Source organism: Mixophyes fleayi, chromosome 5 (genome assembly GCF_038048845.1).
Source record: "Mixophyes fleayi isolate aMixFle1 chromosome 5, aMixFle1.hap1, whole genome shotgun sequence".
NCBI lineage: Eukaryota > Metazoa > Chordata > Amphibia > Anura > Limnodynastidae > Mixophyes > Mixophyes fleayi.
The window spans coordinates 696,391-712,124 of record NC_134406.1 but is presented as its reverse complement, the minus strand read 5'-3'; the positions used below and the strand labels follow the sequence as shown (position 1 = coordinate 712,124).

The 15,734-nt window shown below is 45.2% G+C and overlaps 1 protein-coding gene across 3 annotated transcripts in view; it reads left to right on the top strand.

Annotated features, from left to right (window-relative positions):
- Positions 1-15,272, top strand: part of MAF1 (MAF1 negative regulator of RNA polymerase III) — a 33,292-nt gene extending 18,020 nt beyond the window's left edge. The window contains exons 3-9 of one of the 3 annotated variants that reach the window (XM_075211488.1): positions 1,053-1,161; positions 3,641-3,769; positions 5,337-5,502; positions 6,466-6,587; positions 6,865-6,984; positions 11,636-11,731; positions 14,124-15,272. In XM_075211488.1, the coding sequence (XP_075067589.1) occupies positions 1,079-1,161; positions 3,641-3,769; positions 5,337-5,502; positions 6,466-6,587; positions 6,865-6,984; positions 11,636-11,731; positions 14,124-14,145 (738 nt within the window). In that variant the 5' untranslated portion in view covers positions 1,053-1,078 and the 3' untranslated portion in view covers positions 14,146-15,272. Of the gene's footprint in view, positions 1-1,052; positions 1,162-3,640; positions 3,770-5,336; positions 5,503-6,465; positions 6,588-6,864; positions 6,985-11,635; positions 11,732-14,123 lie in introns of those variants that run through there. The other 2 variants (XM_075211491.1, XM_075211489.1) reach the window with 2 other exon arrangements.
- Positions 15,273-15,734: the final 462 nt, after the last annotated feature.

The window sequence follows — 15,734 nt, the reverse complement described above, 5'->3', positions numbered from 1 at the left end:
ATAATCCATTTCTTTCCCCCCCTTTTTTGTCCTACTTATGTTGTATAATGGACAGAGCACCCCCTCATCATGTTAATGATTTTTTGATCTCTAGATGAGGCATATCCTAACCCTGTGCGGATTACTTTCTCCTTCCTTTCGACATGCGCTAAGTTACCAGATGCCTGGCAGCTATTATATAATGTTTTCATACACATTGGGGGTGTTGTGCTGTCCATTAGTACTGTCTTGTAATTAATGATTGTGTTGCGCAGACCCCATGCGCCCCCGCGTGTCGCGCAGACCCCATGCGCCCCCGCGTGTCGCGCAGACCCCATGCGCCACCGTGTGCCGCGCAGACCCCATGCGCCCCCGCGTGTCCCGCAGACCCCATGCGCCCCCGCGTGTCGCGCAGATCCCATGCGCCCCCGCGTGTCGCGCAGACCCCATGCGCCCCCGCGTGTCGCGCAGACCCCATGCGCCCCCGCGTGTCGCGCAGACCCCATGCGCCCCCGCGTGTCGCGCAGACCCCATGCGCCCCCGCGTGTCGCGCAGACCCCATGCGCCCCCGCGTGTCGCGCAGACCCCATGCGCCCCCGCGTGTCGCGCAGACCCCATGCGCCCCCGCGTGTCGGTGTTGTGCAGACCCCAGTTAGTCTCATTACAATAACCTCATCATTGTAATGAGATAAAGGGGAAGATATGGCATGTTTTCAGGGCACTTTCAGCTTGGAGTTGTGGGCGCCATTTGCACTCTGCAATAAAAAATAATAATTTGCAAAGAGCGTATGAGTTCCTCGTGAGATCTAGCTGGTCAGCGCAAGGCGCTTTATAAGGTGGGATACATTATATTACGGGTGACAACAAGATTATTCACTTTTATTAAAATTAAACTACTACAAAATTCCAAATATAATATTTAGTGCAAAAAAAATCAGTGGTGAGTAATTTTGCAGACTGGCCCACAGGGTAACTGTTTATAGTCGGCCCTATCCCAGGAGGAATCTGCTGCATGATCTTGGTGGGTACATTACGGTGTTATACTATTTACTTGTCTCTTGCTTGTGTTTCAGACTTTGCTGTTTTTGGAAACACTGAGATGAAACTGCTGGAAAATTCTCTCTTTGAGGCTGTGAACTCCCAACTGTGTGTAGAAACTGGGGATTCTCACATCATAGGCAGGTACATAACTGGGTCACTGCAGGAAATGTCATTACTTAATGATGCTCCTCTGGTTCTCTTCTCTTTGACATCTGTCCGTCCCCCCAACGTGAATGTACACTAAGTGTTAGTTGTTAGGATTTATCGCAAGTATAAAGTATAAAAATCCTCCATTCTCTTTCATCCTATCTGGGGGACCCTGCTTCCATGGGTTGTTGGCACTCACACAGTTAATTATTTGTGTGTAACCTACAGACTCTGCCTCTCGGCATCCTTAGTGTACTTTGAGCATTATCTTACAGACTTAGAGAAATTTCTTTTATTTTCATTTATATTATTTTTTCATTACTTAAGAGTAATGTTTTTGTGTCCTCAGATGCCAGTTTTGGCCGCAGTGTTTTGTGAGCAGGACTATCCGATCGGTCCCTCCATTAGGGGGCTGCTTTTGTCCCCCCCAGATAGGATGAGAGAGAAAGATTTTTATACTTGCGATAAATCCTTTTCTCGGAGTCCATCTGGGGGACACTGCGTTCCCTCCCTTCTGCTCTTTTCTCGATTGTCTTACCCTTCCTTGGGGCTTTATAAATACCCTAAAGATGCAGAGGGAAGGGTCTGTCTGTAGGTTATACAAATAACTGTTTGATTGCCAGCTCCTAGCTGCCCTCATACAACCCATGGTTGTAGTGTCCCCCAGATGGACTCAGTGAAAATGTTCCTCCTATATTTACACTGCTACAAACACAGCGTTGTATTGTGACAGGAGGTCACCTATGAAGTTGGTGTTATTGGACACATACAAGCCCTTGCAGCATTACACTGATTATCCTTTTGTACTCTGATAATAAACATAACTGGTTTATTGTCATATTGCTGATTACTAGTACCTGCAAGAATATGTCAGCTGGGACTGATTGTCTTCTTGTCTGTACCCCTAAATATGTCATATTTCTAAACTGTCTTTATCCCCATATTTAGTTGGTCTGCAATTCACTAGGTGGCGTATCTATACAAATCTTCTAAATGTCATTCCTTACAGACCATTATCTGTTTGGAGTTATGCTAGGTACACACTGACCCAATGATTGCATGAAAAATCTCCAATTAGCCGACATCCAGCCGTTGGGTCAGATATTGTGTGAATGAGTAAACTTACACTATGTACTAAAGTCGTCCCAAAGTGCCGATCATTGTTTCATTAGATTGGTCGTACTGTTTAATATTTTCCGACCAATCGCCTTCCGATCCTGCAGTATGTATGGACTGTCGCCAATAGAGGATCTCAGTGTGACAGGTCACATTACAATATGTGTCTGCTGTCATCTCCCTGCACTGTTCCTAGACTCATGTTACAAACTGATTTCCTGAATGCCGCATTAATCACCCCGGGAGGGACCCTCCCGAGTTAGGACTTTACCCTTTTCAGAGCTTCCCTCAGTCGCATTTCATAGTCCTTAGTGCTGGGCTGTCATCGGTATTTCTGTGCAGTGTTACGTCATGGATCTTGCTGTATGTCACTGTCCCTGTGCTCTGTCATTATGTGTGTGACAAATGGCTCCAGTGTTGAGGGGGTTAATGTGATCAAGCATAGGGTCATACAGCTTCTGAACACACATAGCAGACTGAACGCACAGCATACAGATGGTGCTACTGGGCTGCGCCTCTCCAGGGTCCCCCTGCAGCATCGTCTCCGCTAATCCCAGCTCAAACAGTAACAGAACATGCAAGAAAGCCGGTCAGCAGTGAATAGGTTAACAGGGCTTCGTCCCAGGGATGCAGTCAATGAGGGAGGTTATCGGAGAGGTGTGAAGGTCCCTGGAACAGCACATAGCACTCGGCTATACCAGAGCTAGACAAATGTTAATAACATCACAAGAACAGAACATGATGGCACAGCACAGAGTATCAGGTCCCTCACTAAATGCCGGATGAGCCACACACATCGTTTCCACACCCACACAACTGTTGCTAGCAGCCAATGGCTATAAGCACAGATCTGAAGGTAATTGGTTATAGTGTGTACGGGTGAATCTGCAGACTGATCAGTCATTTGTAAAACTGCAAATGATACCGTATCATTTGAAAACTTCTGAGTGTGCACCGAGCCTTGTTTGTATTACACCTACACACAGCATGACCGCTCTCCTGCTGTATTACATGTAGAGTGCATCTAATATGCATCTCCTACACTAGTTGTTTGGTCCAACCCTACCCTAATTAATAATTGTGACGCTCTATCCTTCATTCTTGTTAATTGGCCTTTGACATGAGGGAAATGGATTTCTCTAACTTTTTGGAGCAAAGCATTTGCTATGTATATACTGTATGTAACGTTAAACTGGAGGATTTAATTCTTCCCCATCTCTGTCCTCTCCGTCCCCCGACTACACTGCTGGATTCTATGCTATCTACTGGGATGCAATAAGGCGCTTCTACCTGTAGAGACATGCTGTAATGTGTTCATATATGATAAATACGTCTGTCTACATGTATGTTTTTTCAGGATAGAGAGCTACTCCTGTAAAATGGCTGGCGATGACAAACACATGTTTAAGCAGTTCTGCCAGGAGGGGCAACCGCATGTCCTGGAAGCGCTGTCTCCTCCCCAAACTGGTGGGGTCAGTCCCAGCAGGTAATATAAGACCTGTACACAATGCCATTGTATTAACCACCATGGGTTCAAAAGCCTTAGGAAAAATGCTCTTCTTGCTTATATAATGGTCAACAGAGGGATGGTCAGCCTGGAGATGGGGAGGCCTGATTATGTACTGGAAGGCTTGGTGATATGGGTGAAGGAGGGTGGAGAGGGCTCTGGTAGACTAGGTACGGGGAGGATTGATGATAAGAAGCGTGATATGGGTGGAGGAGGGTGGAGAGGGCTCTGATAGACTAGGTATGGGGAGGCTTGATTATGTAGTGGAAGGCTTGGTGATATGGGTGGAGAGGGCTCTGGTAGACTAGGTACGGGGAGGCCTGATTATGTAGTGGAAGGCTTGGTGATATGGATGGAGTGGGCTCTGGTAGACTAGGTACGGGGAGGCCTGATTTTGTACTGGAAGGCTTTGTGATAGAGGGTGATATGGGTGGAGGAGGATGGAGAGGGCTCTGGTAGACTAGGTACGGGGAGGCTTGATTATGTAGTGGAAGGCTTGGTGATATGGGTGGAGAGGGCTCTGGTAGACTAGGTACGGGGAGGCTTGATGATAAGAAGGGTGATATGGGTGGAGGAGGGTGGAGAGGGCTCTGATAGACTAGGTATGGGGAGGCTTGATTATGTAGTGGAAGGCTTGGTGATATGGGTGGAGAGGGCTCTGGTAGACTAGGTACGGGGAGGCCTGATTTTGTACTGGAAGGCTTTGTGATAGAGGGTGATATGGGTGGAGGAGGATGGAGAGGGCTCTGGTAGACTAGGTACGGGGAGGCTTGATTATGTAGTGGAAGGCTTGGTGATATGGGTGGAGAGGGCTCTGGTAGACTAGGTACGGGGAGGATTGATGATAAGAAGGGTGATATGGGCGGAGGAGGGTGGAGAGGGCTCTGGTAGATTAGGTACGGGGAGGCCTGATTTTGTACTGGAAGGCTTGGTGATATGGGTGGAGGAGGGTGGAGAGGGCTCTGATAGACTAGGTATGGGGAGGCTTGATTATGTAGTGGAAGGCTTGGTGATATGGGTGGAGAGGGCTCTGGTAGACTAGGTACGGGGAGGCCTGATTATGTATTGGAAGGATTGGTGATATGGGTGGAGAGGGCTCTGGTAGACTAGGTACGGGAAGGCTTGATGATAAGAAGGGTGATATGGGTGGAGGAGGATGGAGAGAGCTCTGGTAGACTAGGTACGGGGAGGCATGATTATGTACTGGAAGGCTTGGTGATATGGGTGGAGAGGGCTCTGGTAGACTAGGTACGGGGAGGCCTGATTATGTACTGGAAGGCTTGGTGATATGGGTGGAGAGGGCTCTGGTAGACTAGGTACGGAGAGGCTTGATGATAAGGGTGATATGGGTGGAGGAGGATGGAGAGGGCTCTGGTAGACTAGGTACGGGGAGGCCTGATTATGTACTGGAAGGCTTGGTGATATGGGTGGAGAGGGCTCTGGTAGACTAGGTACAGGGAGGCCTGATTATGTACTGGAAGGCATGGAGTTGAAGAGCATTGAGAGGTACATATAAAGGGGCACTCACACTCTGGTTTTTTTTCAGGCTGGGAAAGAGCCTTGGAGCAGATGAAGAAGGACCGCTGAGTGATAAATGCAGCCGGAAAACTCTCTTTTATCTGATTGCAACTCTGAACGAATCTTTCAGGCCAGACTATGATTTCAGCGCAGCACGAAGTCACGAGTTTAGTCGGGAGCCCAGTCTCAATTGGGTGAGTGACAGTTTGTGTTCAGCATTTTCTTGTTGTTTTGCTATCACCACTGATGAGCAACAGTGAGGAGACACTTGGAAAGATGCAGTGTGGGCAAATGTGACGTGATCCCTGTAGATCTAGTAGATCACAGGTAAATGTCGCAGATCCCGGGAGACCTGGGAAGCCAGGAATACAACCGCTGTCTCATGTATCTGTCTCGCTGCTAACGGGGTAAGAGGAGAAATGTGCTGATATTGGGGGGGAGGGGGGTGTGCATTATAGGAAGTTAGCCATGCCCCTCCCCTGTAAGATGTGACCACACCCACTACATGGGATGGAACAGATTCTGGTGCAAACACTGCTGCTCTCGTGGCGAGACGTTGGCAATACTGCCAGAGCTTCCTATTTTCCTGTAGTAAATTCTATGTATATTGTAGTGGACTCCTGTGTCTTATACACTGTATGAAGGAGGTACTGAGTTTTTGGTAAGCACGTTAGTTTAAGTTTCTGAGGGTGTGACGTATTACACGCTGTGATGGCAGAAGCTGGTCAGATTGTTCCTAGTAACAAGGCTGAATAGTATAATGTGGGCTGGGGGCCCTCCTTTTATCGGGTGAGATATCTAAATGACTCAGTTGGGGGTCTCCCCTTCCTCCCACAGAAGGACTGAGGTGGTGGCGTAATAATGGGCTGTCCTCTTCTCTCAATCCCCTCTACTTCCCCAGGAGCATTTGCAGAAATAGTCATGAAATAAAGACAATAATATGTGTAATGAGGACTGTGCCAATGTCCCGCTCTCCAGAATTCATTTACGACGAGCAGTATTTTAGGGGGATATAAAGCAAAAGTTGAAATAAATGAAGGGTGTGGTCCTAAAGTTGCAGGAGGGTGGACTTTGAAATGACAGTTGTTTCCCACCATGTGCATCTCTAGCTGGACCCACAGATCACATGTACAGGCTGCCTTGTCTGTCGCCCTCAGGTGGTGAATGCTGTGAACAGCAGCCTGGTGTCAGCCCTGGGTGAAGACTTCACCTCTCTGAAGCCTAATTTGTGGGATGCTGTGGATGAAGAGATCAGCCTGTCGGAGTGTGATATCTACAGGTGCTGACGTGTGTCTATATCTGTGTGTGTGCTGTGTATTACGCTCCTTACACAAGACTGACGAGGATTTATGTTGGAGAGAAATGTGCGCCCTGCATCAATGTTTTCTTGTGTCTTTCAGGTCCTCTGTCTTCTTTAACTTTAAACTGTATTTTACAGCATGAACTGTAGAATTTATCTTCTAGAGCTAGAAATCCTAATCTGTGTGGGCCCCCTGTCTGTGGGCCCCCTTGCCTGCCTTGGTCACTGAATGCCACACTGTCCTCTGTCATTGCAGCTACAACCCAGACCTAGATTCTGATCCCTTCGGAGAGGATGGAAACTTGTGGTCCTTCAATTATTTCTTCTACAATAAGAAGCTGAAGAGAATTGTATTTTTTACTTGTCGGTCTATCAGGTGAATTAGGAAATGATTTCCATATTAAGTTTTACAAGACCTCTTATGTGCACAGCTCTACACATTGCCATTTAGAAGTCTCGAGGATGTCCTGATACCAACTCACTTCCCTGTATGGATGTAGATTCTGTGTGTGTGTCTGTCTCTGTGTGTCTGTCTGTCTGTCTCTGTGTGTGTGTCTGTCTGTCTCTGTGTGTGTGTCTGTCTGTCTCTGTGTGTCTGTCTCTGTGTGTGTCTGTCTGTCTGTCTCTGTGTGTCTGTCTCTGTGTGTGTCTGTCTCTGTGTGTCTGTCTCTGTGTGTGTCTGTCTCTGTCTCTGTGTGTGTGTGTCTGTCTGTCTCTGTGTGTGTGTGTCTGTCTGTCTCTGTGTGTGTGTCTGTCTGTCTCTGTGTGTCTGTCTCTGTGTGTCTGTCTCTGTGTGTCTGTCTCTGTGTGTCTGTCTCTGTGTGTCTGTCTCTGTGTGTCTGTGTCTGTCTGTCTGTCTCTGTGTGTCTGTCTCTGTGTGTCTGTCTCTGTGTGTGTCTGTCTCTGTGTGTGTCTGTCTCTGTGTGTCTGTCTCTGTGTGTGTCTGTCTGTCTCTCTAATTTTTTTGTCCTCTAACTGAAGGACACTGTAGACATTGGGGGTACAGTGTGTGTAAGTTTCATTCTAGCCGCCCCACCCTACACCCGGCCTGCTGGAAGCTCTGCTTCTTCCTTACCTGCAGCTTGGCTGTGAGGTGCCTGGAGCAGGGTGCAGAGGGACCACTCCCTTCACTGGAGGACCCCTGGGGAGCCGGGCATTGCTCGTGTCATCTGTACAACCTGCTGGCGCACAGCGCACCAAGGGTGACAATATCAGTGATTACTAGTCACGGTGGGCTTCAATTAAGGGGGGTCTGCACAACTAGGGTACTCATTGGGGCCAGGTCAGGTGGGGATCACTGATCAGTGACCCCCACCTAGCCACTTAGTTGGTAGAGGGGACAGTCTTTAGTGACGGCAGCCATGAAAGAGCACATAGAGGGGACTGCTGAGTCCAACTCTCCCTTTGATACCACTGTTGCTATGGGAGATGTGTTGCTGAGTGATGGACATGTGACACTTCCACTGGGACAGCTGGCCAGTCTGAGGATTGGTTGCCGTGTGCATGATCTGACGGGGGCTTTGCGTCAGGTGTTGGACATCCAAGACGCGATCCGGCGGAAACTTCCCTGTTTATATGTAAAAAGAACATTTTTTTCTTCCCAGCCAGAGGATTTGCTGAGACCTGAAATACACCAGACCGTAAGTTCCCACTGTCCTATAGGCTGAAGAACTGGTGTCCTCTTCCTACTGAGGACTCTCTAGCTTAAGGCCTGTGAGGGGGACATGGAGACCCTTCCATTCTCTGGAGGTGGATAATATTATCAGTCAGGATTTTCTCCCGGTTAAAGCTCCCAAATCTATAGGTCCCATGTTTTGGTTCTTTAGTTTGTTAGGTAAAATGAAGAGTCCGTATCCCAGAGGGCAATCGTCTGCCCCTGGGGAGTTATGCTAAGGGGGGGTAATGTGGCCTTGCTCTACTCCTCTTCCAGGAACAGTGCTTCACTTCTACCACAGATGTCTGTGGATCTGGAATACGTATAATTTTTAAAAAGTTATTGGCGCATTTAGTTTGTAAGACTGTTGCTCTTTTCTAGAATATTAGTATTTATATTATATCCACTTTTTGCTTGTTTTTATAGGTACTTAGGGTGGTTATCAGGTGTGGATCAAGATAGAGGTGCTACCAAATTAGCCAGAATTAACATCTGGAAAAAGAGGAAAGAAGAAAAAGCTGGTTTTAGTTGTGGTGCACAGAAAAGTCTTTGTAGACATATTGTTTATGTTTTACATGTAACCCATGAATATATTAAAATGTAACTTTTTATTTGTATTTCTCATTAAAATTCTCTAAATGTTACAAAACAGTGAAATATTATAATGATCGTAATTTAAAAATGCATTATGCATTTTACACACTAGCAGACGAAATAGGGGAGATAAAATAAAGAGAACATGGGATGCATACAGCAATTTTAAATAACTTTATTCACTTTATCACTAATATTTTGCTGTTTTTTTTAACACTTAGAGAATTTTAATGAGCAATACAAATAAAAGTTACATTTTATTATATATTAATGGGTTACATGTAAAACATAAATAATATGTATGTACAAAGACTGTCTGTCACCATAACTTAAACCAGCTTTCTCTTCTGGAATACATTACAGATTGCCTCCTATCCTTACCCAGGCGGGATTCTCGCATGACCAGACAAACTGGCTCTGCAGCAAGTCCTTCAATCTGTTTGCTGCAGCGGTGTTTGTTGTGGTCCTGGATCACCAGAAGTGTTTGCAGTATCACTGAAACCTGTTTTTGGCTCAAGAATCTGAGGGTTCGTTCAAGCCTATATTGAATCTAAAATCTTTAAACACCCAGCTTCAGTGGACAGATTTAAGATGGAGTCCCTGAGATTAGTAATAAACAGCATGGAACGGGACGAGTTCATGGTGGCTATGAACATCAAGGAGGCATATGAACACAATCTGATCTGTCCGGGACATTGGCCTGATTCATTAAGGAAAGTTAAGTAAAAAATGAGTACATTTTCTAGACAAAACCATGTTACAAATCAAGGGATGCAAATTAGTTTATTATTTTGCACATAAGAAAATTACTGTCTGTTTTTTCATGTAAAACACAAATACTTGATAGCTTATTTGTACACTGAAATTTGGCGTTGATCTAGGACATGTCCTACCCCAACTATAAATCTGCCATCACATTTTAAATTTACCTCCATTTCCAATGCAACTTGGTTTTGCTTTACTCACTTTTGCTTATTCATCGGGTCATTTATCAGATTGTGGACAGGTGAGGTCAGCCAGACGTAAACATGATGGCGTCTCGGTGAGGTCAGCCAGACGTAAACATGATGGCGTCTCGGTGAGGTCAGCCAGACGTAAACATGATGGCGTCTGGGTGAGGTCAGCCAGACGTAAACATGATGGCGTCTGGGTGAGGTCAGCCAGACGTAAACATGATGGCGTCTCGGTGAGGTCAGCCAGACGTAAACATGATGGCGTCTCGGTGAGGTCAGCCAGACGTAAACATGATGGCGTCTCGGTGAGGTCAGCCAGACGTAAACATGATGGCGTCTCGGTGAGGTCAGCCAGACATAAACATGATGGCGTCTCGGTTGAACCACAAGGTGAATCCAGTTGACCTTTCCCTCATGTTATTATGGTGGTCTTTATGCCATGCTTCGGGCAAGGAAACACGTGTGGAGGACATATATTTCCTGGTGGAAGGGGGTTCCTATGTCCTCTTTAGTTACCTAGGTTGCTTATGTTCCTACAAGAAGGATTGGAAGCTAGGTTCCTTTAAGGTTCAGGTGTCCACTCTGTTGCTGGAGTTTCAAATGTTTTTGCAGGAAGTACTACACGTACAACCTTCATACCTTTTTCCGTTGGTTCTTTTAGACTTCATCTTGGTGCTGAATGCTTTAAAGTATTCGCCCTTTGATCCTCTAGACTGTAAGTTTAAAATTTTTGATGGGGAACACTGTATTCCTTTTTAGCCATTTCTATTACTAGAAGAGTTTCAGTGCTGGCAGCTCTGTCCCACATGTCTGCTCTTGTTTTCTTTCTCCATATTTCACATTAACCAGGAAATGTCATTTGGGCCTTGGTTCAGGCTATTTCTGGAGAGTAAGAGGGCTGACTTCAGTCTCTAGATGTAGTCAGAGCACTGAGCACCTAAGTTCACAGGACTCGTGACATTCACATAAAACAGCGGATCGTTTGGCCCTCGTAAGGGGGTTTAGCAGCATCCAAGGTTTCCATTGCTGGACAATCTTACAGTCGTGCAGAATATTTTACATAATACAAGAAAGAACAGTACCATATTAAATAGGTCATTTGTACCCAAATCCTTTTTTCCTTATTCTTTCAAATATTAATAATATTCTGGGGGTCCTACCACTCAATACCTCCTAGTAACCATTTGTCTGGTGCACTGGAGTACTTCAGTGTTTATTGGTGGGCTTTAGAACTAGTTTTAGTGAGATACATAATATGTGGAGCAGTCTTAGGGCTCACTCCAGCAGCTGGGTGAGCGCCTCTTCAGTTCACCAGATCCTATATGTTTGTGTTTAGGGGTACCAGGCTTTGCACTGCTTCCACTGAGCCTACCCACTTGTAAAGTACTTAATGTCTCCAGTGTCTCTCAATTGGATGCCTGAGAACATAGGATTTTCATATTTGTGTTGCATCCATTGGGGGCCACCAGATGTGCTCCCTTTACACCCTAGTTCTCCTTCTTAAGTGTTTCTCCTACTCTGTCATGCTGGGCTTGTAAGCAATAACTGGGGCTATGGCAGATGCTGCTGACACTCCCTATACCCAAAATGTCTCTGGCGCCCCCCAATGGATTAAGAGAAGAGAATTTAACAAGTATAAAAATCCTGTGTCCTCTCTCGTTTTATTTTTTTTCTTGCTCTCCCTTTCTCTGGCCCTTCGGGTAGTTCCATTGGTGGTAATAGTGGCACAGGAGAAGTGTTGTCGGCGGGAGACACACCTGACCTGATATTTATTCCCCCTCTCTCTCTCTCTCCTGCTTCTAATATGAATTTGTGCACGTTATCAGTGGATATACCTATAAACGTGCGGACATAGGTTCTGAACTGGATATGTATCTTGAGGAGGAAATGGAAGATGAACCCAGCAACATTGGAGGAGACAGGTAAGACAGACTCTCCCAACTCCTTTCTTATGACCAATTATGTATGTTACTGGGAGTAATCTGGGTCAGCCACATATATCCATGTTATCCGTACCTCGCTACGTCCGAGGTTGTTCTATATTCTGGTGATTGTGGAGGACATTACAGCAGTATTTCTCCAGCTGTGCTCCTGTAAGACGATCCACGGGTGAGGTGTGAGGATAAGATTCAGAATCATCTCTAGTTATAAGGAATCGCACTAATACCAGATGAAGTGTGAGCTTCTAGTATGATGGGTCACACAGGATTATATTATTTAATGCTGTCACTGTAACTAGATACAAGTCAGGTGTATGTGCTGGAACCAAGGCCTAAAGGATCTGGGTCACCTTCCTATTCCTTATTTGTAACCTTTATAAACCACTGAAATGCTGCACAGTGCTGTACACGGAGGGGATTATGCCACAACGTGATGTGAAACTGGGTCTGCCAGGTGAGCTTACAATCTAAGAGGTGTGGGGATTGATATCTAAGGGAGTGGACAGGGGTGGGCTGGGGGGGGGCAACGGCTCCCCGGCCGGTCCCATACTGGGCTACCTTTGGCTGGGTCACCTTCATTTTTTTGTTTCCATAAATTAGGCTGCTTAGTTGAGTTTTGCCCCCCCGGACTGAAATCTGCCAGCCTTCCCTTGGGAGTGGAATAACCTTTGTAGCTGCTGGTGGGAAAAGTGTGGGTGACTGTTATTGGGCAGAAGTGTTATCAGCCGCCTATAATAAAGCTGCCATTTGTGATTGGCATTCCTATGCAGCTCCTGGTGGTGGACGTGGAAACATGAAACATTAACCCGTCGCTGTAGAATCTTAAGGCAGCTGCTGGCAGCCATGACTGTTAATCGGGATTACCTGAACCTCCTTCCTCTGCTGGTCCTACTGCGTGGACACCTGTGGTGATCCGCCAGCTTGGTGGACAGATGATACTTTTCTTAGGCATCATGTTCACAGTTGGCCACACAACCAGAATAGTTGTGCCAGCAGGGAGGTCACGGAGATCACCAGATAGTGGTAGCAATGATAGACCTGAGATGGTAGTCAGTAGATGTTCCAAACAACCCTGTCCTCTATGGGATAACTCTACCAGTAGCTCTGATCCTGTCTGCTGCACCCACACTACTGTGTACAGGCTCAGATTGTGCTAATTGCCCTTCCCCCCTTCACTCTAGTCAATGTTAGGGCCCCCTCATGCAGTTTAGCTATGCGTTTGCTGTGTACTGTATATTACTGATTTGTCTATTTTGTAGTGCACTGGTTTTGCCTTTATTGCAATATCCCATTTATGATTTGTACTAACTTACTGTATCCTCCATGTACGGAGCTTCACATCCTTTGTGGCGCCTTATAAAAAAAAAAAGCATAATAATAGTATTTGGTTCACATTTAGGTGTATCAAAAAAGAAAAAAAAAGAAAGGGTTAATTACAACCTCCCAGACAGTGTCTGAATCTCTCGTCTAACATATTTATTATATCCTTATAGTGTCAGAGGGAGAGCCGGTCCTCAGTAACCCTGTGATTAGCCAATATTTATTCAGTGGGTAAAGGCCACAAGATGGTTATTACTAATTAGTTATTAAGATCTCAATTTTTACTCTCAACCATTTTACAAAGGAGAAGAAACCCTTTTAAGCCTGGATAAAGGAAATATTAAACATTAGAAATAGAGGTGGGAAAGATTTAGTAGTGGATTCAACAGTTATCAGTAACAAAGTGAATTTCTCTAAATAAAGATAATTTTCTGAATGTTCTCTGTTATTGGTCAGTATTACTCAGCACCTCTCTAGAGATTGCTGCATACCCTGCTCCTTGGGCACTGAACCACATAGAGGATTAGCAGCTGTCTGAGCATACAGGTAGCTGGAACTGTGCTACTTATAAATGTACCTCTTCAGCGCTACAATCCCTATGGACAAATAATACAATACAGAACCCAACTGCTTGCAGGAGATGTGCTCAGTTGTGCTGCAATAACTCTGACCACTTCATTGTTAATGGAAGGTAATGCTCCATGTCACAGGCTGTCTATAGGGGATGTGCTCCACCTGGCTGCTGGGTTTATTCTGCTCCTAAACTCCACAAACCAAATCCCTTCCCTGGGATTAATGTTGTTTATTGCAGATATCTTGAGAAAATTACCCAAGTTAAGGCAGCTTGGATTAGATAATCTACACACACATGCCATATTCTAGAATGTTTACTACATAATGTTCTCTTGTGTATCTGGCCCCTGCGCCTGACTGGTGGGTCATCTGGGTGGGCTTTGAGAGTTAGTATAGCAAATGACTATTTAAACACTTTGCCAAAACCTTATATAATATATATATATTCAATTGTGCCATTGATGTGGTTGTTTCTTTTCAGACTTTCAATGATGTGTACCTAAGAAGATTATGAAAGCGATGATAGAGCACAACACTCAGACTTGCTCCGTTTTAATGAGATTTCTGTCACCTCGCTCTCCTAGTTTTCTTCTATTCATTTATAGTTCTTCCCACAAGGCTCCTTCCCGCTTGTTCCGTCCGCCACATCCCCCCCCCCCTTCCCATGCACTTTCCTTTCCGCGTGGTAGGCCCCCCCACCCGTGCTTTCCTTCCCATGTGCCTTGCTGTACATGTTCATGTGCATTAATCTCTGGTACCACCTGGTTAGATCAGCTCTCCATTTTGTGCTGTTTTACTGAAGCCTCCAGACTGAATGGAAGACTCTATATTGATCTGATTCTCCACGATAAAGAGACCATCCGGCCACCGGGAATGAACATTTTTGTATATAGTTGCTAACTAGAAATTGGTACCATCCTTTGTATATGTATAACGGGACAAGAGTAACGTCATAAAGTGTATGTGATAGGAGAACCGTACTGGGTGATATATATTTGTGTGTATTGAGCTTTCTTCTGTCCTTGGGCCGTGAACATATGCGATATTGGCTTGTGCACTGATGTACAATTAGAGTGTGTTTATGTATATACTGAGATAAGTCCCTTGTACTTTGTATAAAGAGCTTTTCTTTCTTTCAGCAGCCAACACAACAGATGTAGTAGGGATGAGGATGATTCAGGAGGTTCAAGGTGTGAGCAAACTTACTATATAGCTGATCTATTCTCTTGGACTGATGGATGGTCAGTGACATAACTGGACTATCACAGTTCGTCCCTTATTTTGCCAACTGCTAAAATTTCAAAGGTTCAAATTTATAGAGCCTGAAAAAGCACATGGACAACTAATGATAAAGCCTAATTTCAGTAAACGCTGACATTTGTGGATTGTGCTTTATCATTAGAGCAGAGCAGGAATACTCCTGTTAGTCATAAGCTGGATTGGTTAGACTTTATCCAGAGACTGAAGACGCAGTAGATACAAGTTGTCCAGTAATTCCCTTTCAGAGTCCAGGTGAGGGAGTTTATTATGTGAAATGTTTCTTGTACAACTTTATATAATTGTTGGTTGCAGAATGTTTGTGTTTTTAGAAGTTTTTTTATGCAGATTAATAAAGATTCTTTAAAAAGAGCATCTGTTGGTACTCCTTGTTTGGTCAGATGATGTGAACATCTCCTTTGAACTTTGTCAGCTGGATCACGATGGGCATAGATGCCCATCGAATAGAATAGAGTTTCATGGGCGCCCCTGACCCAGACTAAATGTTCCCAGGAGCATTCTCCTCTTAGATAATCTTTGGGTGAAGGATCATATGAAAGTACAGTAGATCTTCCACAAGGCCACGGTAAGTGTACATTGATCCAACTGTCTTCACCAGCACCACACACTGAATCCACAATCGTAATTTGTCACCTATGAAACTAGGCCTTGTTTTTGTGTAACAATATCATAGCTACAAGGCAGAGGCACGTCCTTAAGGTAGGACATTACCTCTATATCGGCTCTATGTCCTAAACCAAACATAAGGCTGGACGACAAGATTTCTTCAGCTGCTGGAACCACAGAACTCAACTGTCAGCATCCTAAACCACAT